Genomic DNA, 23,538 nt, shown 5'->3' with positions numbered 1-23,538 from the left:
GCTGTAATTTATAGATAGGCAGGTAAGGGTGCTCTCGAGCCACAAGATGTTCTTTACCATTCGGCCATCAGAATTGCCACCAATGCTCTTTATAGGACACATCACTGCACTCTATAATCCTGTAAACTGGTCATTTCTGTACAACTGTCGCAAGACCCACTGGTTGATGCTTATTTATAAAACCCACTTAGGCCTCATCCCCCCCGCGTCTGAGATATCTACATACAACACCCATTCTGCCAGTCACATTCTGTTAAAGATCCGCAAAGCACACACATCCCTGGGTCGCACCTCTTTTCACTTCTCTGCACCTAGCGAGTGGAACGAGCTGCAAAAAACAAAAACTGGACAGCTATCTCCATCTCTTCATTCAAAGGCTCAATCATGGACATTCTTACTGACACTTGTGGCTGCTTCGTGTGATGTATTGTTTTCAATACCTTCTTGCCCTTTGTGCTGCAGTCTGTGCCTAGAAATGTTGTTGCTAATGTGTTGTCATGTGTTGCTGCCATGCTGTGTTGTCTTTAGGTCTCTCTTTATGTAGTGTTGTGGTGTTTTGTACTATATATATTTATTTTTTATTCCAGCCCCAGTCCTCGCAGGAGGCCTTTTGGTACGCCATCATTGTAAATAAGAATTTGTTCTTAACTGACTTGCCTAGTTTAAAAATTAAAAATAAAATTAATAGCACACTGGGAATGTCACTGTTCTCCTCCTCATACTGTACTTCCTATTTTTCTGGCAGCAGCCTGGGCTTCTTGAAAGACTGGACTCCCAACTATTACAAGTGACCATAGAGGTGAGGAAACTGTCAGTCTGATGCTCTTTTCCTCTTAAGGGGTGTGTCCTCTGGCTGAAAACCTCCTGGGCAGATAGTAGTGGTTGATTCTGTGGCTGTCCTATGGCAGCCCTTTAGCACTACAGAGAAAGTATAGTAATTTGTTTATCATGCAAAGATAGTCGTGAAGAGGTCACGACAACACCTTTTCCCTCTCAGGAGACTTGACATGGGTTCCCCAGATCATCAAATAGTTCTACAGCTGCACCATCGAGAGCATCCTGACCCGGTTGCATCACCACCTGGTATGACAACTGCTCTGCTTCTGACCGTAAGGCGCTACAGAGGGTAGTGTGTACGGCCCAGTACATCACTGAGGCCATGCTTCCTGCAATCCAGGACCGATATAATAGGCTGTGTCAGAGGGAAGCCCATAAAATTGTCAGAGACTCCAGCCACCCAAGTCATAGACTGTTTTCTCTGCTACCACTCAGCAAGCGGTACCGGAACGCCAAGTCTGGGACCAAAAGGCTCCTTAACAGCTTCTACCCCCAAGCCATGAGGCTGCTGAACAATTAATCAAATGGCCACCAGACTATTACATTGATTCCCCCCCCCCCCCCCCCATTTGTTTTGTAAACTGCTGCTACTCTCTGTTTATTATCTATGCATAGTCACTTCACCCCTACCTACATGTACAAATTACCTCAACTAACCTGTACCCCGCACACACCCCATGTATATAGCATTGTTATTGTGTTACTTTTTAAAACTTTTTTACTTTAGTTTATTTGATAAATATTTTCTTAACTCTTCTTGAACTGCACTGTTGGTTAAGGGCTTGTAAGTAAGCATTTGATTTTACTGACATTGAAATAAATGTTGAATACCTCTGGTGGCAACACCACACTGGAATTCTGGAGGATGCCCTTGTGCCATGATAATATATATATGAGACCGCAGTGTCACTGCGGTCTCAAGTTGTTTGTGTGGGGCTTTGCATATGTGTCTGTCTGTTTTAGGGGAGCTAAAACTGATAGATTTAGCTTTTCTCCGCTACTGTCCTTCATGACTACTGATCTGAAAGGATATACTGTAGGTAAGTTGTGGTGTCTTAGTGTTGTACACTTTTCCAGTATTTTGAACATGCAGCACTCATGAATGTAAGGAGATTAGTTTAAGAGAGGGAGGGAGGGAAGGAAGGAGAACTCCTCTATCCCTTGTTCTGGTCAATGGGAGAATTAAGGCTAGAGGGGTAGCAGCTAGTTGACAATAATAGTCAATGTGGCAATGATGGGTGTGGTGTGCCATTCTAAGAACTTAAGACGATGCCAAAAAAAGTATTCGGTGGCTTACTCCATTATAATACACACATGTCCTATACAGAAGCACAGTCATTCATGAAACTTTGGCTCCTCTTGGTGGCAAGAAAATGCAACGTGAGTTTGACGACAGTTTACACTGTCTTGTTATACATTCTTTGTGAGGATGTCATTGCCCGTGGACTGTTTTAAGGGCTCTTGTTTTCCATTCATGCCATACCGGTGTTGAGATCTCTAACCAACATTTTACAGCAGTATTGTAATTGTGGGTTTGTAGCTAGGTTTCCATCCAATTGGCGACAGATTTATGTGAAAACTCTAGAATCCGCATGAAGAAAATATGCGCATTTTTCCATCAGTGACCACGTTTACATGCACGGCAATATCCCGTTATTATTAGGGATGCTCAAGTATTCTGTATTTGAATTGACGGATATAAACATCCTAGCCCGTTTAGAATAACCCGAAAAGGCTTGTATACCGGTTATGAGAAACCCGGATAAAATGCCTGGGATATGCTAATCTAAGACGGGATACTGTGACGTGTAAACATCTTATCCCGTTTACTGTTGTTTTTGCAGTCTGCGCAGGTTCAGTTTCGCATATCATGGTTGTCGTGACATATTTTTATCTGATTGTCTGACAAATCACTCGCGCAGTTCGATCCACCATATTAATTCCTTAATAATTGTGCCTAATTATAATTCATTTACTATAGTTTAAATTACGTTTCTACTTATAATTTCCGACATTTGTTAGGCACTATTATAATTTCCTACATTTGGTAGGCCATTTGTTTGTCAACTAAAGTTTGATACATGCAGCTTCTCTTCTGTCATAACTTGTTGCCCCAGAAGACTAAATAAAGTAGAGCTCACCAGAATGTCTTAAATCGATATAATTAATGCATTGGTAATCTATACTGAACAAAAATATAAATGCAACATGCAACAATTTCAAAGATTTTACTGAGTTACACAGTTCATATAAGGAATTCAGTCAATTGAAATACATTAATTAGGCCCTAATCTATAGATGTCACATGACTGGGAATACAGATATGCCTCTATTGGACATAAATAGCTTTTTTTTTAATAGGATTGTGGATTAGAAAACCAGTCAGTAACTGGTGTGACCACCATTTCCTCATGCATCACGACACATTTCCTTCTCATATAGTTGATCAGGCTGTTGTTGAGTGTTGCCTGTGGAATGTTGTCCCACTCTTCAATGGTTGTGCGAAATTGCAGGATATTGCCGGGAACTCTGTTCACAACGTTGACATCAGCAAAGCCTCACCGCGCCATGCACGTGGTCTGCAGTTGTGAGGCCAGTTAGACTTACTGCCAAATTCTCCACTACGAAGTTAGAGGCTGCTCTGGTAAACATTCTTCCAGTCAGCATGCCAATTGCAAAATGGCCTTGTATTGTCCCCAGCACAAGGTGCACATGTGTAATGATCATGCTGTTTAATCAGCTTCTTGATATACCACACCTATCAAGTGGATGTATTATCTTGGCAAAGGAGAAATGCTCACTAATGGATTGTAAACAACTTTGTGCAAAACATTTGAGTGAAATAAGCCTTTTGTGCGTATGGAACTTTTATTTCAGCTCATGAAACATGGGACCAACACTTTATGTGTTGTGTTTATGTTTTTGTTCGGTGTACCGGCAAAATTGTCTGTTTTGTTTTAGGGACAGAGGAGAAAATGCAATATCTCCAAAACAGTGGAAAGACTGGCCAGTGCAAAATGTCCAAATGTCATCAGTTGAACCGGTTTTAAGGAAATAAAAAGCTGAGAAAATGAAGAAACACATTTCTGATAAGACTTCAGTTCCTCTTAGGTGCATATTTTATGTGGTGGAAATACTGTCTGCTTGCATAATAGTTTCAAATATAACACGTTACAAGTGCATTTGCATTTTCTCTAAAGATGCTGAGAGAAATAAATAATTTTTCTCCACTCCTGTTCCCAAGACAAAATGTACATTTGTTTATAATTTCTCTGTAAGAAATGCATAATTCTGCAGAAGTTCAGTGCGTGATGACGTAGTGCACACAAAAAATATTTTTTCAACTTTTCATGTACCAAATACAAATCTAAAGTTCAATATGTTTCCATCGCATTTCCAACTCTATGGATAATTTTGTCACAAACTGTTGCCTTAAATAGCAAATGTGTCTACTCTGGTCTTCGCACATGAGCTCCAGCAAACAACCGATACAGTGCTAGTACTTTGTAAGGGTATAGTCTCCATCATGTGTCAAACTTACTCCATAGATGGCCGAGTGTCTGCGGGTTTTCGCTCCTCCCTTGCTTTTGGTTGATGAATTAAGGTCACTAATTAGTAAAGAACTCCCCTCACCTATTTGTCTAGGTCTTCTCTGAAAGGAAAAAACAAAAACCCACAGACACTAGGCCCTCCATGGAATGAGTTTGACTGACACCCTTAGTCTACATGATGAGATTATTACTGATAAGAGCAAGAATATTTGTATTTGTCAAACAGCTGTCACCAGAATAAGACCCTTGATATTAATTGGAAAGGGGCATCAAGATCACAATGCACTTTCACCTGTTAAGTTCATTATTTATTTCATCTGTAGCCTAATAAACTGCATGGTTTCCAGAGTCCATGTTTACGTCGATATGATGGTTATTATATCAATATTTGCGAATTAAGGCATTTCCGCCGCCATTTCTGGCATAATTAATTTTACCGACACTAAAAGATCCCACCATGTAGAATGAACAAGTTGTCTGTCAGCATTTATAAAGATGCACCGAAACTTCCTGTTTCCATCATAGCTGTTGTGATTTTTTAAAAATATGGTATGACTTTACTCTAATAACTGGATGGACACTTGGTTTGTCTGCAATCCTTCATCCTTCAAGTTTAGCCATTCGCCTCTGTTGTCACACTCACTTAGATGTTGCATTCTATTGCAACCAAGGGGAGACAAAGTTTCATCAGTGAATGACTGTGACAGCTAGCCATGGCTAATATTTCATCCAGGAAAGAAGGAATATGGAGGGGAAATGAGTTAGTAAAACAGACAAAGACATACAAGTTTTTAATAATCTCCACATGGCAGTAGTCATAGACACTGAAACACATGAATATTGCTTTGCTAATAGACAATAAAACATACCGGTACAAGAGAAAAGCATGACAAAATGTACATTTGACCTTTGAAGATACTCAAGTTGTGTTGATAAGTTGGCAAAAATAAGGTATGGGTGACTGTGCCTTTCAGAGACAGACAAATGCAAACATGCATAAAGTCCAACACACAGCAGTGGAGGCTGCTGAGGGGAGGACGGCTCATAATAATGACTGGAACGGAGTAAATGGAATGGTATCAAACATAGAAACCTTGTGTTTGATGTATTTGATACCATTCTACCGATTCCGCTCCAGCCATTACCAGAAGCATTTCCTCCCCAATTAAGGTGACACCAACCTCCTGTGATATACTGAGTATACAAAACATTAGGAACACCTGCTCTTTCCATGACATAGACTGACCAGGTGAATCCAGGTGAAAGCTATGATCCCTTATTGATTTCATCTGTTAAATCCACTTCAGTCAGTGTAGATGAAGGGGACGAGACAGGTGAAATAAGGAATTTGAAGCCTTGAGATAATTGAGACATGGATTGTGTGTGTGCATTTTTGTTACACTTTTTTATATACACTGCCTGTATTTATATACTGGATTCATGCCATCGCTTACTGTTAAATACAGTATCTACTGCTGTACATATCACTCTTAGTATATATGTTTTTGCTGTATATACGTATAGATTGCATTTGGATTACTGATACAATGTTATTTGGGTTGTTAACTGGATTTGTCTTGGCATTCGTGGCTTCTTGTTTTTCTGTTTTTGATTATTATTTGTGCACTGCATTGTTAGGAGCTAGTAACACAAGCATTTCGCTGCATCCGCTATAACATCTGCTTAACTGTGTATGCGACCAGTAAACTTTTATTTGATTTGAATTCCACTGTGATTATTATTTGACCCTGCTGATCATCTTTAAATGTTTGAACATCTTGAAGAACGATCTGGCTTTAATGGTTATGTACTCTAATAATCTCCTCCTGGCACAGCCAGAAGAGGACTGGCCACCCCTTGGAGCCTAGTTCATCACTAGGTTTTTTCCTAGGTTCCTGCCTTTCTAAGGAGTTTTTCCTAGCCACTGTACTTCTACATCTGCATTGCTTGCTCTTTGGGGTTTTATGCTGAGTATCTGTATAAGCAATTTGTGACAACTGCTAATGTAAAATGAGCTTTATAAAATACATGTGATTGATAGAACAGGCAGTGGTCCAGGCTAGGCATGCTCGTTATGGCCCCTGTAGGCCAGGAGATCATTATGGGCTAGCACCATGGTCCCCTGTCCCCTCCCTGCTGGTCCTTCAGACAAAATTATGGAGCTACGGTGTCCAGGAATGATTCCTTTACCTAGAGGGCTAAGCTCGCGCAGCATACCAGCATACAACCCCTGTGGGCCTGGAGGTCAGGGTGGGTGAGCACCATGTTATCCTCCAGAGCACCAGCCCTAAGAACACCGGTGAACCTGACTGTGTCCAGCTCTCCCCACTGCTGGTGCTACCAATGGTCATCTTTGAGAGGAGCATGGAATCATGGCAATCAGGGTCTCACCCAGGCAGGTCCCAGACCAGTGAGAGTGCCGGTGAAGGCCCATCCTCTAAAAGAAAGAGATCAGAGGACGATATCGATAGGTAGCCCAGTTAAGGTAGCTCTTAAAATACATGTTGTATTATTGTATTTAACTCACATGATGGACAATAAAGTACTTTTCTATTTTACAGTGCATTCAGAAGGTATTGAGACCCCTTCCCTTTTTCCACATTTTGTTACGTTTCAGCATTATTCTAAAATGGATTCAATAAAACATTTTTCCTCATCAATCTACACACAATACCCCATAATGACAAATACTTATTTACATAAGTATTCCGACCCTTTGCTATGAGACTCTCAATTGAGCTCAGGTGCATCCTGTTTCCATTGATCATTGTCACGTTCTGACCTTTATTTCCTTTGTTTTGTATTTATTTAGTATGGTCAGGGCGTGAGTTGGGTGGGCAGTCTATGTTTGTTTTTGGGTATTTCTATGTTTCGGCCTAGTATGGTTCTCAATCAGAGGCAGGTGTCATTAGTTGTCTCTGATTGAGAATCATACTTAGGTAGCCTGGGTTTCACTGTGTGTTTGTGGGTGATTGTTCCTGTCTCTGTGTTTTGCACCAGATAGGGCTGGTTTTGGTTTTCACGTTTCTTGTTTTTGTTAGTTTGTTCATGTGAAGTGATTTATTAAAACATGAATCAAAATAACCACGCTGCGCTTTGGTCCGCCTCTCCGTCAATGGAAGAAATCCCTTACAATCATCCTTGAGATGTTTCTACAACTTCATTGGAGCCCAGCTATGGTAAATCCAAATGATTGGACATGATTTGGAAAGGCACACACCTATCTATATAAGGTCCCACAGTCGACACTGCATGTCAGAGTAAAAACCAAGGCATGAGGTCGAAGTAATTGTACGTAGAGCTCCGAGATAGGATTGTGTCGAGGCACAGATCTGTAGCATTGAAGGTCCCCAAGAACACAGTGGCCTCCATAATTCTTAAATTAAAGAAATCTGAAACCACCAAGACTGGGAGACTAGTCAGGATTGAGGGTATGATGAACGGAGCAAAGTACAGAGAGATCCTTGATGAAAACCTGCTCCAGAGCACTCAGGACCTCAGACTGGGGCGAAGGTTCACCTTCCAACAGGACAACAACCCTAAGCACACAGCCAAAACAACGCAGGAGTGGCTTCGGAACAAGTCTCTGAATGTCCTTGAGTGGCCCAGCCAGAGCCCGGACTTGAACTCAATCTAACATATCTGGAGAGACCTGAAAATAGCTGAGCAGCAACCTGGCAGAGCTTGAGAGGATCTGCAGAGAAGAATGGGAGAAACTCCCCAAGACAGGTGTGCCAAGCTTGTAGGGTCATACCCAAGAAGACTCTAGGCTGTAATCGCTGCCAAAGGTGCTTAAACAATGTCTGGATACTTATGTAAATGTGATATTTCAGTTTTACATTTTTTATACATTTGCAAAAATTTCTAAAAACCTGTTTTTGCTTTGTCAATAAGTAGTATTGTGTGTACAGTTTGAGTGTATTGTGTGTAAAAGTTTTGAGAATGACACAAATATTAATTTCCACAAAGTTTGCTGCTTCAGTGTCTTTAGATATTTTTGTCAGATGTTACTATGGAATACTGAAGTATAATTACAAGCATTTCATAAGTATCAAAGGCTTTTATTGACAATTACATGAAGTTGATTCAAAGAGTCAATATTTGCAGTGTTGACCCTTCTTTTTCAAGACCTCTGCAATCCGCCCTGGCACGCTGTCAATTAACTTCTGGCCCAGATCCTGACTGATGGCAGCCCATTCTTGCATAATCATTGCTTGGAGTTTGTCAGAATTTGTGGGTTTTGGTTTGTCCACCCGTCTCTTGAGGATTGACCACAAGTTCTCAATGGGATTAATGTCTGGGGAGTTTCCTGGCCATGGACCCAAAATATTGATGTTTTGTTCCCCGAGCCACTTAGTTATCACTTTTGCCTTATGGCAAGGTGCTCCATCATGCTGGAAAAGGCATGGTTCATCACCAAACTGTTCATGGATGGTTGGGAGAGGTTGCTCTCGGAGGATGTGTTGGTACCATTCTTTATTCATGGCTGTGTTCTTATGCAAAATTGTGAGTGAGCCCACTCCCTTGGCTGAGAAGCAACCCAACACATGAATGGTCTCAGGATGCTTTACTGTTAGCATGACACAGGACTGATGGTAGCGCTCACCTTGTCTTCTCCGGACAAGCTTTTTTCCGGATGCCCCAAACAATCAGAAAGGGGATTCATCAGAGAAAATGACTTTACCCAGTCCTCAGCAGTCCAATCCCTGTACCTTTTGCAGAATATCAGTCTGTCCCTGATGTTTTCCCTGGAGAAAAGTGGCTTCTTTGCTGCCCTTCTTGACACCATGTCATTCTCCAAAAGTCTTCGCCTCACTGTGCATGCGGATGCACTCATACTTGCCTGCTGCCATTCCTGAGCAAGCTCTGTACTGGTGGTGCCCCGATCCCGCAACTGAATCAACTTTAGGAGACAGTCCTGGCGCTTGCTGGACTTTCTTGAGTGCCCTGAAGCCTTCTTCACAACAATTGAACCACTCTCCTTGAAGTTCTTAATGATCCGATAAATGGTTGATTTAGGTGCAATCTTACTGGCAGCAATATCTTTGCCTGTGAAGCCCTTTCTGTGCAAAGCAATGATGACGGCACGTGTTTCCTTGCAGGTAACCATGGATGACAGAGGAAGAACAATGATTCCAAGCACCACCCTCCTTTTGAAGCTTCCAGTCTGGTATTAAAACTCAATCACCATGACAGAGTGATCTCCAGCTTTGTCTTCGTCAACACTCACACCTGTGTTAACGAGCGAATCACTGACATGATGTCACCTGGTCCTTTTGTCGCAGGGCTGAAATGCAGTGGAAATGTTTTTGGGGGGATTCAGTTCATTAGCGTGGCAAAGAGGGACTTTGCAATTAATTGCAATTCATCTGATCACTCTTCATAACATTCTGGAGTATATGCAAATTGCCATCATACAAATTGAGGCAGCAAACTTTGTGAAAATTAATATTTGTGTCATTCTCAAAACTTTTGGCCACGACCGTAGATTGATGAGGGGAAAAAAATGATTTAATAAATGTAATCAAAATGTGGAAAAAGTCAAGGGGTCTGAATACTTTCCGAATGCATTGTATGTCTCTGTAGTACCAAAGGGCTGCCATAGGACTGCCACAGAATCGATTTCAGCCAGAGGACACACCCTATAAAACGAAAAAATTATAAGAGGACTCTGACAGTCTCCTCACCTCTAGGGTCACCTGTAAAAGGAGCAGGGAGTACAGTCCTTCAACAAGCCAAGGCTGCTGACAGCTAGAGGGAAATCCTCTGAACATAAAAGGAAGTATGAGGAGGACAGTGGCATTCTCAGTGTGCTAGTCCCAAATGTACCTTCAGTCTCCCGGAAGAGGACCTGGGAATCAGCCAGTGTCCGGGAAACTCAGAGTCCATATAGAGTCCGAAGATACAGAGGGTCCAGTGAGGACAGTGACTTGTCTCAATTTAAATAGACCAATCTGAACTAAACTTGTGCACATTGTTGCATTTCTTTTGTTGTATTTACGTTGCAATAATTGTATTGTGGTTCCAACTAACCAATCATGGCCCATGTGGTGCATTTATTACAGCATTATTAAATTATACTAATTTAAATAGGAAAACATATATATTTTAAATCTCCAATGTCCTTGTGTTTGTTATTATCATTGAGATAAGATTTGATTATTGCTTACAAATGGTTTACCGGGCGGGTACATTACATTTTGACTGGGTAGATAAGTTTTGCATTTAGCCTAAATCAATTATTGACCAAAGTCAATACATTTTGAAGGAAATGTATGACATTGTCTCCTAGAGTACATCTAATAACCAATAAACTCATTGAATATAAATGTCTTTCTTTATTGCTCATAAATTCTGCAAAGAGGGCTCAGCAATGCAGCGGTTTCATGTCTGCGAAAGTAAAAGCGCTAAAATTAACAAACGGAAGGGGACGTCAACCAAATACAGCGCAATGTTTGTCATTTAATATTTAATCCCGAGCGCAGGGTTTCCGCACTGTGCTTTTCCCTGGATGCTACGAAAACAATATAAGGGAGGGTTGAATCGTGTAACAGACCGCCTCATATAAACAAGTAACTGTTATGTCTATTGTGACTGTTCAACAGACATAGGTAAACGAAATCTGTCGTTTTACTACGACAGTTTTGAAAACTAGCTAGCTAGTCTTTGTAATAGCCAAATAATCAATTGAAATGGAGCGGTGGAAAGGCAGAGTAGCTCTCGTGACTGGAGCCTCGGTCGGGATTGGAGCGGCTGTTGCACGGGCACTTGTCCAACACGGCATGAAGGTTGTGGGATGTGCCAGGAATGTTGACAAGATAGAGGTGAGTAAACATTAAACAATGTAAAAGTGAGAAAACTGTCGCAATCACTCAAAGTAGCGATCTGACAGTTCCTCGGTTGGCTGAAGTGCGCCAAAAGACCAGTGTGCAGCTAACTGGCAGTGGCTAGCTATAGCCATTTTTTCTCACCTACAGTCATTGTTTCTCACTGTATTAGATAGAGATACACAGTAGCTAGCTTTAGCCAGCCGATTCTAGTCTGCAATAGGTTTGCCTGCTATAGAATTCAGAATTAAATAATACATTTCTGATTTACTTTGGCCTAACCAATTAAAATAAATGTAACCTTTTAAACACAATTTACGCAAGCTTTACATGCGAGTTACAATGATGTAATGGTTGGCATATTTCTTGCTTTGCTATCTGTAAAAAAATCTATAATAGCCTGGAGTGAGGTTGCTCAATGCATAATGCATTTATTACAAAGTAGCACAAAGGCTAATATTAACATGTTATTACATAATAATGCCAGTCCGGATGTTTCTTTTTAGAAATCTTCATGTACCATTTTAAGAAAATTTTCAATTAATTTCCCAGTTATTAGCTAGGTAGCTACATATCTAATCACTATTATTCCGTTTTATACAACGGATGGGTCTAATCCTGAATGCTAATTGGTTAAAACTGCCTTCCAGACGGTGTCTATTCCACAAATTTACCACCGCCGAAATCTATGAAGTTAAAATGCTTATTTACTCTCTTCAGTCTAACTGCGTAATTCACTGTCTCGTCAGCCCAGCCAGGCAAATTATAAACTTGATCTCCACTATAAAAAGCATCTAGACATGATCTCACATTTCTTTTAGACTAACATTTAGCTTTCAACAGCAGAGATATGTTTAAACCTTGCTGTCTTTTGTTGCTAATTTATTCATTACTCAACTTCATTTTGGGCCTGACAATAATATATCCTCCAAACAGCGTCTTCTCGGGCATTATCACTTAAATACGCATTCTCATTCTCTCTTTCCTAAGATTGAGAAATATATGTGGCATGTCTTGTCAACATTGCAATACTGACAAAAGTTGTCTTCTAAAACAAGTGAATATACATTTTTTATTGTCACATACACCAGATATGTGCAGTGAAATGTGTTGTTTTACAGGGTCAGCCATAGTAGTACAGTGCCTCTGGAGCACACACACACACACACACACACACACACACACACACACACACACACACACACACACACACACACACACACACACACACACACACACACACACACACAGATTGTGCAACTGGCTTCTTCAGCCCTCCACCCATTTGCTGATCACCTGGCTTCCTGTCCTGTCAATTGTTAACTGCTCCAGCTTTGGCCAGAATAGAGTACCACAGTATGACTCATAATATATATAAAGCCTAGCAGTCAAATAGGGAAATGGTTCCAATTGTTTTGATAACCATGTAAATCTCAGTAGAACAAGGTGACTTTTATCAATATATTTGCCTGTATTTACCCGCGAAACAATAAATGCTAATTAGCTGCTGTCACGCCCTGACCTTACGAGATCCTTTTTATTCTCTATTTTGGTTAGGTCAGGGTGTGACTAGGGTGTGTAGTCTAGTTTTTTTTCATTTCTATGTTGGCCTGGTATGGTTCCCAATCAGAGGCAGCTGTCTATCGTTGTCTCTGATTCGGGATCATATTTAGGCAGCCTTTTCCCACTGTGTTTTTGTGGGATCTTGTCTATGTATAGTTGCCTGCAAGCACTATATTGACTTCACGTTTCGTTTTGGCGCTTTGTTTTCTGTGAGTTTCATCAAATTAACATGAGGAACTCTATGCACGCTGTGCCTTGGTCCATTAATTCAACCAACGGTCATGGCAGAAGATTCCACCACCAACAGACCAAGCAGCGTGCCCAGGAGGAGCAGGGATCCTGGGCCTGGGAGGAAAGCCAGGAGTGGAGGACATCCTGGACTTGGGAGGAAATAATGTCAGGAGACTAAAGCTTGCCATGGAAACAGGCGGAAGCAGCGAAGGAGGAACAATGATGATACCAGGGTTCGCGGCCAGGACGCAAGCCCAAAAGACAGCCCGAAAAATGTTTGGGGGGGGCACACGGAGTGGTCGGCGGAGCCGAGGGGTGGATCAGAGCCAGTCAGGGAGTCGAGTGAGGAACTCGACGAAAGATTCCGGAGAGAGGTGTTGGCGTTGAGAGCGCTGCAGAGCGGGCGTGCTGAGGAGCATGACGCCAGTCTGGTGTCATATGCACCAGTTTCACGCATCTGGCCTCCAGTGCGCCTCCCCAGTCCGGTACGTCCTGTGTCTCCTCCACGCACTCGCCCTGAGGTGTGTGTCACCGTTCCAGTACAATGTGTGCCGGTTCTACGCACCGTGTCTCCAGTGCACCTCCACAGCCCAGTGCGTCCTGTGCCAGCTCACAGCACTTGCCGTGCGAAGGTTGTCATCTGTCCAGGACACGTTGTGCCAGATCTATTATCCAGACCTTCAGTGCGCCTCCACAGCCCAGTACGTCCTGTGCCGGCTCCACGCACCATGCCTCCTGTGCGTCTCCCCAGCCTGGTACGTCCTGTGCCGGCTCCATGCACCAGGCCTCCAGCGACAGTCTGCAATCCAGAGACTCCAGCGACAGTTACCAGTCTGGAGCCTCCAGCGACGGTTCCCAGTCTGGAGCCTCCAGTGATGATCCATGGCCCGGAGCCTCCTGTTATGATCCATGGCCCGGAGCCTCCAGTGATGATCCATGGCCCGGAGCCTCCAGTGATGATCCATGGCCCGGAGCCTCTAGTGATGATCCATGGCCCTGAGCTTCCAGTGACAATCCATGGCCCGGAGCCTCCAGTGACAATCCATGGCCCGGAGCCTCCGGCGACGATCCACGGTCCAGAGCTTCTGGCGACGATCCATGGTCTTGAGCGTCCGGCAACGATCCCCGCACCAAAGTCGCCACCGAAGATGGCGGCTCTGCGAGCGGAGCGGGGTCTACGTCCCGCACCGGAGCTGCCACCGAGGCTAGATGCCCACCCGGACCCTCCCCTATAGAGTCAGGTTTTGCGGCCGGGGTCCGCACCTTTGGCGGGGGGGTACTGTCACGCCCTGACCTTAGAGATCCTTTTTATTCTCTATTTTGGTTAGGTCAGGGTGTGTCTAGGGTGGGTAGCCTAGTTTTTTCATTTCTATGTTGGCCTGGTATGGTTCCCAATCAGAGGCAGCTCTCTATCGTTGTCTCTGATTGGGGATCATATTCAGGCAGGCTGTTTTTGTGGGATCTTGTCTATGTATAGTTGCCTGCGAGCACTACATTGGCTTCACGTTTTGTTTTGGCACTTTATTGTTTTCTGTGAGTTTCATCAAATTAACATGTGGAACTCTATGCACACTGTGCCTTGGTCCATTAATTCAACCAACGGTCGTGACAGCTGCTAACTGGACAAGAATGCCAAATCGAGGCAAAGGTAAGAATCTCTGGATTAACTGTCTAATGTTAGCTAAATGTAGTAATGAATAAATAGGCAAAATGTCTTTCATTTGACAGTTCTGTGAATTGTCTTGTGCAAGTTTTAAATTGGCACAATACCTGTTTAGCAAAGGTTTCAGATAGAGATGACGTGCAGGAGCTTGCAGGGATTTGTGGTCTTCCAAGATGTCTACTTTGAAGCTAATTAGCATTTTCAAATATGAGATTAAATAGAGACGAATATATTAATAAAAGTTTGTCCAGGCACATTGGTGCGGCTGGCTACTCGGTTAAGCGAGCAGTGTGTCAAGAAGCAGTGCTGCTTGGCAGGGTCGTGTTTCGGAGGACGCATGGCTCTCGACCTTTGCCTCTCCTGTGTCCGTAGAGGAGTTTCAGTGATGGGACAAAACTGTATTGAGAAAAAGGTGTAAAAGTCCCCAAAAATATATATACTGTATATAAAAATTAAAAATAGTCACCTTGTCCGAGAGAGATTGACATGGTTATCAAAATATCACGCCAGGGTAAGCCTACATGAATCGCAGCTCTTATTTTATTTTAGTGTTTCTATAATCTCTAAAGGGAAAAATGAATGGTGTAAAAACGATTGGAACCATTTCCCTGTTTGACAGCTTGATTTTATGGGTATTATAACACCTCCACTGTGGGGCTCTATGGGCCCCTGTCCTTGACTTCTGCAAAACACCACAGCCACTTAGTTTCTCTAGATCAATCAGAGATTAGAGCAGTGACGTGACGGCGTGCCATTGCAATCTGTAGACCAGACTTACTCTTTTCCATTGATAAGGAGGGCGTTTGTCCACTATTAAAAGTTTGGATTTGTTCCATTATTTAGGCTACAAAAAGTTACTGCAATGTTAAAACATCTTATTATTCTACAGGGTTACCATTGTTTTGAAGGTTGACAAACTCTGACACCTTTCTTGACCACAGAGAAAATTGCTTTACTATTCATTTTCATATTTTAGCAGACACTCTTACCCAGAGCAACTAGGTCTAAGTGCCTTGCTCAAGGGCACATCACCAGATGTGAGGGATTTTAACTAGTGACCTTTCAGTTACTGGCCCAATGCTCTTAACTGCTAGGCTACCTGCCACCCATTCAGCAACCTTTTGAATTTCAGGTTTCTGATATTGGAAATCACGGGTGATAAAAAGACAATAGGCTATTTGTTCTTTATTATAATATGCTTGCCTTTACACAAGATTCCACTGACACTTTTGCAACCACAGGCCATCTCCAATGTTTGGCCAAGAACTGAGGGAAAGATGTCAGAAGCTGGAAGGTGAAGAAGGAGCGACGAGTTTTCAACGCCCCCTCTCTCGGACAGACTGCATCACTTGTATGAGGCCTCTGAGCATTGTCTGTGTTTGAGCTGAAGGGGAAAGGGGGGGGCACAAAGCTGGCATTGTACCCCCTCTGCCATGCCCACACTGGGGACTGGCTGTAACGGTGCCAAGCAGGGTATGCGCTCACTGAAACGGGGGCTTGTAACTAAGTGTCCATCACCATTTTGTGCTCTTTTTCTACATGGGGAAAATTAGGTGATGAGTACAATGTAGGCTACATATCCCAAGATAGCTATGTTCTTTGATAGCAGACAAGACACAGGTAGTTATAGACAGGTTTCCTAACAACATCAAAAGGATGCACACACATTGCATGAGTAGAAGCCTGTGTGTTATGATTCTGAACGGTCAGATAGCAACAATGACAAGAAGCTGCCATGTGGGGAATCATAGGTGACTTGTTTTATTTAACCAGGAAAGTCAGTTAAGAAGTGGGTTAACTGCCATGTTCAGAACAACAGATTTTTACCTTGGGGATTCGATCTAGCAACCTTTCCATTACTGGCCCAATGCTCTAACCACTAGGCTACCTGCCATTTTAGCTACTTGAATTTGTTTTTGATACCATGTCTTGTTTTGAGGTGTTTTGACTTATACCACGTCTAATGTTAATATGGTAAAGATTTGCAACTATGTCTTTGAGAAATAATAAGAGCTTATAAAATGTTAGTGAAGACAAAATATAGTTTACATGTTGTCAATAATTCTATAGTTCTAAACCAACCCAATATGTTTTGTCCTGAAGATCTGCACGCATCGGTTTCATTGCTAAACAACACACCCGTCTATTAACCTAGATGAATCCCTATCTAATCCCATGGCTAGTTCCTGTGTAACAAAAGCCTGAATGAGTGGAGTTGAAACTTAGGGGGAATGTGACAGCAGTAGAGGCCAGTGTCACTGAGAAGGTAGAAAAATAGTAGAAAACAGAAAAGGAAACTATAATGAGATGGATGGAGATGTGTGGTCGCCAAGGGCTGCCTGCAGGAATGGGGAGATGGAATAGGAGCAACTTGGCTTCAAGAAGCAGGTGCCAGACCATTACTGACATTAAACAATCCATTCTCTCATTGAAACTGATATTCAGCCGATCTAGCTACAGTAGGACTGTGGTGACCTCGTACCTTGCATAATGCTATAGTAATTACCAAGGTGTTTCAATATAATGAATCCTATGATAGTAGGTTGAGACCTTATGTTTCAGTGACTTCATTAAGAAGATTCGCTATGCATTCATGGTCATCAATTGTATGCTTGTGCCAGCCATGCTCTGTTGTCATTCACATTCAGGAGCTCTTTGACTGTCACATAAAAGCAAAGTGCCTTTGGCTTTATTTAGGCTAGAGCAATAGCCTAGTCGTGCCACAGGCGTGTTGATGGGTGTGTTGTGTTGTTCTCCAGTCCCGTTTGGGTGTTTTGCATAGAACTTCATTGATTTATAACTTAGACTGTCAGTAAGTTTGATTGGTTGAATGTTAAGAATGATAATAGATTTAAACAAAGATTGATGCCTTAGTTTGTCCTGCTTTGTCCCGCCATGTTACAGCAGTTGGCCATGTTTTAGGCCTAGTTTGTGGTTGCACCCACAGATGTCATACAGTGCACTCAAACTAATATAATAGCTACAGTAGGCTATAATTCACTTAGCAGATACATTTATCCAATGCGACTAAAGCAACATTTTAATACATTAGTGTTGGAACGATGCTTTGTACATTTCCTATCACGGGCCAACAAGCAGGTAAAAAGGCATCCCACTTGTGGTCAGATTCTGAACTGTAATTCACATAAAAATGACAGCAGTACTTAATCGTCCCATGCTGTTCCAATATAAATGGACCTTTACTGTACAGTGAGTGTATAGTGCTAAATTTACCACATAGGACCACACAGGACTGTGCACTGAGACTTTAGACAAGACTGGTTTCAGTGTGACTGTGATGTGTGGCCCAGGCAGGAGTTTAGGACAAGCTGGAGGGGGGGGCGATGAGGGTGTCTGTCATTTAATCTATGAGTGGCTGCACTTTGGGCTCAGTCAATTCCTAGAAGATGTATGAGTGGCGGTGCGTGGCATGATGCAGTTCCAGCAGGACAATCATGGTGTCATCTTTGGATCTAGTGTGAAATAATTCAGCTAGAATATTCCACTGACCTTGGCTTGAAGGGGAGACGAGGGGCTAACAAAGAGGGAGGGGCCCCAGACCCCTGTCTCAGTTGGTGTCCTTTTGATTGGTCACGAGTTTCTAAGGTTAACCTTTTTTTGATATCCAACCATCTTCATCATTAGCATATCTAAACATTTCTGTGTCATTATTTGAACAGAGACCTTCAGTGATGCTTACTGCTGCATAATTGTGGGAAATAATGGGTCACCCTAGCCTACATTCAAATACCTTTGTTCAATGTGCCCTGAGCTGCAATAGACAATCTTCTATAAACATAATGATGTTATACGTTTGATAAATTACAGAGTAATCCTACATTTGAACTGTTATTGCCAATGGCGAGCAGGTCAGTTGTAAAAGCCAGTGACAATAATGGACTTATTATCAGATTTTCCTACACAACCCCCTAGTCCAGCCCAGTTTGTCATGTTTGCCAAAGATGGACCAGTGTACAGTATGTAAGGGTATATTTGGCGTTGCTCTGCTTGTGAAGGATAGGATTCGATAGGGAGCTGAAGAGGATCGGTCTGGCCCTGGCCTTCAGTGATAGGAGTAGTGTGCTGTGCTGCTGTGCCTAGCCTGCATCTTAAAGCTGGAGTTCTCTGTGAGGTGTTAATGGGTAGAAATCTAGTGGGGTTGCCCAACTTGCTTTGAAAGAACATACTGTAGGTCTATAAATCACACAGGAAGAATGCATTTGACATTACAGCCAACTTTATTTAGCCTTGTACAGCACCGTAAGGTTGAATCCGTGGTTGAATCCTTTGATTAGCTGTGTGTTAATGTCAGCATGTCAGCAGAGCTTTAGTGGTACAATGGCTCTGGTCAGTCCGGACCACTGGTTTCACTGTAGCAGACAGTGGCAGTCAGTGCTGTTTAAGATGAGGGAGGACGATCATTTTTTTTGTGAGCATGGCCTTATTTCTATTACTGTTACGGTTTTCTTCTGTCGAAAGAGAGTCGGACCAAAATGCAGCGTGGTTAATACGATACATGTTTAATGACGAAGAAACACGATCAATACAAAAACAATAAACGTACGTGAAAACCGAAACAGCCTAAACTGGTGCAAACTAACACAGAGACAGGAACAATCACCCACAAAACACTCAAAGAATATGGCTGCCTAAATATGGTTCCCAATCAGAGACAACGAGAATCACCTGCCTCCGCCTCAGGCAACCATAGACTTTGCTAGAACACCCCACTAAGCCACAATCCCAAAACCTATGAAAAAACCCCATACATAAACACAACACAAAATAAACCCATGTCACACCCTGGCCTGACCAAATAAATATAGAAAACACAAAATACTAGGACCAGGGCGTGACAGACCCCCCCCCCCCCCCCCCCCAAGGTGCGGACTCCCGGCCGCACACTTAAACCCATAGGGGAGGGTCCGGGTGGGCGTCTGTCCACGGTGGCGGCTCCAGCTCGGGACGTGGACCCCACTCCAACCAAGTCTTAGTCCCCCTGTAACGCGTCCTTTGATTGGCGACCCTCGTCGCCGACCTTGGCCTAATAACCCTCACCAAGGACCCCACTGGACTGAGGGGCAGCTCGGGACTGAGGTAGAAGCTCGGTACTGAGGGGAAGCTCGGGACTGAGGGGAAGCTCGGGACTGAGGGGAAGCTTGGGACTGAGGGGTAGCTCGGGGCTGAGGGGAAGCTCGGCACTGAGGGGGAAGCTCGGCACTGAGGGGAAGCTCAGCACTGAGGGGAAGCTCAACACTGAGAGGATGCCTAGTACCGAGAGGAAGCCCAGTACTGAGAGGAAACTCAGGCAGGTAGTAGGCTCTGGCAGATCCTGGCTAGCTGGTGGTTCTGGCAGATCCTGGCTGACTGGCAGATCCTGGCTAGCTGGTGGTTCTGGCAGATCCTGGCTGACTGGCGGATCCTGGCTGACTGGCGGATCTGGAAGATCATGGCTGACTGGCGGATCCTGGCTGACTGGCGGATCTGGAAGATCCTGGCTGACTGGCGGATCTGGAAGATCCTGGCTGACTGGTGGATCCTGGCTGACTGGCGGATCTGGAAGATCCTGGCTGACTGGCGGATCTGGAAGATCCTGGCTGACTGGCGGCTCTAGCTGCTCTGGCTGCTCCATGAAGACAGGCAGGTCTGGCTGCTCCATGCAGACTGGCAGCTCTGGCTGCTCCATGCAGACTGGCAGCTCTGGCTGCTCCATGCAGACTGGCAGCTCTGGCTGCTCCATGCAGACTGGCAGCTCTGGCTGCTCCATGCAGACTGGAAGCTCTGGCTGCTCCATGCAGACTGGCAGCTCTGGCTGCTCCATGCAGACTGGAAGCTCTGGCTGCTCCATGCAGACTGGCAGCTCTGGCTGCTCCATGCAGACTGGCAGCTCTGGCTGCTCCATGCAGACTGGCAGCTCTGGCTGCTCCATGCAGACTGGCAGCTCTGGCTGCTCCATGCAGACTGGCAGCTCTGACTGCTCCATGCAGACTGGAAGCTCTGGCTGCTCCATGCAGACTGGCAGCTCTGGCTGCTCCATGCAGACTGGCAGCTCTGGCTTCTCCATGCAGATTAGCAGCTCTGGCTGCGTTGAACAGGCAGGAGACTCCGGCAGCGCTGGAGAGAAGGAAGGCTCTGATAGCGCTAAACAGGTGGGAGACTCTGCAGCGCTGGAGAGGAGGAAGGCTCTGATAGCGCTAGACAGGCTGGAGACTCCGGCAGCGCTGGAGAGGAGGAAGGCTCTGGTAGCGCTAAACAGGCGGGAGACTCCGACAGCACTAAACAGGCGGGAGACTCCGGCAGCGCTGGAGAGGAGGAAGGCTCTGGTAGCGCTAAACAGGCGGGAGACTCCGACAGCGCTAAACAGGCGGGAGACTCCGACAGCGCTGGAGAGGAGAAAGGCTCTGGCAGCGCTGAACAGGCGAGGCGCACTGAAGGCCTGGTGCGTGGTGCTGGCACTGGTGGTACTGGGCCGAGGACACGCACAGGAAGCCTGGTGCGAGGAGCTGCCACCGGAGGACTGGTGTGTGAAGGTGGCACAGGATGGACCGGACCGTGAAGGTGTACTGGAGAGCCTGAGAGCAGGACTGGCACAGGACGTGCAAGGCTAGGTAGGTACACAGGAGGCCTAGTGCGTGAGGCTGGCACACTCTTCACCAGCCGACTAACACGCACCTCAGGACAAGTATGGAGCGCTGACCCAAGTGCCATCAAATCCCCGAAACGCTCCGTCGGGCGAATATCGTATCTAAAGCACCAACCTAGCAACTCCCTCATAACTCTCTCCTCCACTTTCCCCATTAACTCCTTCACAGTCTCTGCTTCACTCACCTCCAACACCGGCTCTGGTTCTGGTCTCCTCCTTGGCTCCTCACGATAAACAGGGGGAGTTGGCTCAGGTCTGAACCCTGACTCTGCCACACTCTCCCTGAGCCCCCCACAATACATTTTTGGGGCTGACTCTCGGGCTTCCATCCGCGTCGCCGTGCTGCCTCTTCATACCAGCGCCTTTCCCTTTCCGCGATATTCTCCAGGCTGTGTCCGGGGTCCTTTTCCGTCCAATATCTCCTCCCACGTCCAGAAGTCCTGTGATCGCTGCTCCTCACGATAAACAGGGGGAGTTGGCTCAGGTTTGAACCCTGACTCTGCCGCACTCTCCCTGAGCCCCCCCCGCCCCCCAATACATTTTCGGGGCTGATTCTCGGGCTTCCTTCTGCGCCGCCGTGCTTGTCTCTTCGACTCCATTCTCCTATAGCCCTCTTCGCACTGCTCCAGCGAATCCCAGGTGGGATCCGGCACTCTCTCTGGGTCGACCGCCCACCTGTCTATTTCCTCCCAAGTCGTATATTCCAACCTTGGTTGCTCCTGCTGCCGCTGCCTGTCACCACGCTGCTTGGTCCTGGTGTGGTGGGTGATTCTGTTTCGGTTTTCTTCCGTCGAAAGAGAGTCGGACCAAAATGCAGCGTGGTTAATACGATACATGTTTAATGACGAAGAAACACGATCAATACAAAAACAATAAACGTACGTGAAAACCGAAACAGCCTAAACTGGTGCAAACTAACACAGAGACAGGAACAATCACCCACAAAACACTCAAAGAATATGGCTGCCTAAATATGGTTCCCAATCAGAGACAACGAGAATCACCTGCCTCCGCCTCAGGCAACCATAGACTTTGCTAGAACACCCCACTAAGCCACAATCCCAAAACCTACGAAAAAAACCCATACATAAACACAACACAAAATAAACCCATGTCACACCCTGGCCTGACCAAATAAATATAGAAAACACAAAATACTAAGACCAGGGCGTGACAATTACTGCATATTGAATGACTGTTATTCAAATTCCATTCACCCTGTTCAATGTAACAGCGATAGGTTTAGGCTACTACTCAAATTTTCCCAATACCCATCATGAGGTTGCCACAACCTAGCCTATGAATGAAAGTTTACAACTAGGTGCACACAGGTCGAGAGAAAAATTTGAAGTGACTGTCACTGACACATGGACAGACAGTGACACATTCAATACCGCCTTGCACACTCTTGCCTGCATCTAGCTGATATATGGTGTAATCGTTAGTCTAACAGTTGCAAACGAGAGTTTCTATTGAATAAATTCAGGTATGTTTATCACCGTTTTGTTCTGTTTAAGAAACATTTTTAAATAGAATCGGCAGAATGAATACACCCCTGATCATGCGTAAACACAGTTCACTTTCATAACAGCCACGTTTTATTCCTTCTCGCATCTATGTGCTCTCCTCCTCTCATCTTTTCCCTTCGTCGCTTGTGGACATCAGTGCACAACACTCCAACCAAACCATATCATAACTGCTACACACAGCCTACATCGCTGTCACCATATTAGCTAAAGTAAGGTCATAGCCAACATAGCTAATAGAACTAACGCGTTACTAAACCTAATACAATCATGCAGTAACATTACAGTGTACAGTCAGTAAGCAGTTTAGCACTTTAAGTCGGCGGGCCCCTGTGGCAATAAATTAGTAAAACCAAAAGCTTACCTTGACTTAGAAGAGTTGCAGTGTTGTGTTGGATAGTCATAGCCAGCTAGCTAACATAGCATCCCTCTGTTTGAGCAGGGTGTTTGAGTAGGCTAAACTAGCTAGCTGTATTTGCTAGCTAAGTAAGTGAAACTGAAAGTGAAAAGAATGACAATGTCTCTCTCGCTCTCTTGCTTCGCCTTTCATTTGTTCAAAACTGTTCAACTATTGTCTTTCTCTCTCTTCGAGTCAACTACTCAGCACATTTTATGCACTGCAGTGCAGGTTTTGTATTGAAGTCAATGTACAAATAGGATGACGGAAGCTAGCTGTCCTTCGGCTACACCATAGTGC

The 23,538-nt window shown here is 44.4% G+C and overlaps 1 protein-coding gene across 1 annotated transcript in view; it reads left to right on the top strand.

Moving 5' to 3' along the window:
• The first annotated feature begins 10,765 nt into the window (after nucleotides 1-10,765).
• Nucleotides 10,766-23,538, top strand: part of LOC109873497 (dehydrogenase/reductase SDR family member 11-like) — a 37,525-nt gene continuing 24,752 nt past the window's right edge. Inside the window, exon 1 of the mRNA XM_020465162.2 lies at nucleotides 10,766-11,212. Coding sequence (XP_020320751.1) covers nucleotides 11,081-11,212 — 132 coding nt within the window. The 5' untranslated portion in view covers nucleotides 10,766-11,080. The remainder of the gene's footprint in view (nucleotides 11,213-23,538) is intronic.

This window comes from Oncorhynchus kisutch, linkage group LG28, assembly GCF_002021735.2.
Source record: "Oncorhynchus kisutch isolate 150728-3 linkage group LG28, Okis_V2, whole genome shotgun sequence".
NCBI lineage: Eukaryota > Metazoa > Chordata > Actinopteri > Salmoniformes > Salmonidae > Oncorhynchus > Oncorhynchus kisutch.
The sequence above is the reverse complement of the archived record's forward strand: the minus strand, read 5'-3'. Positions and strand labels throughout refer to the sequence as shown.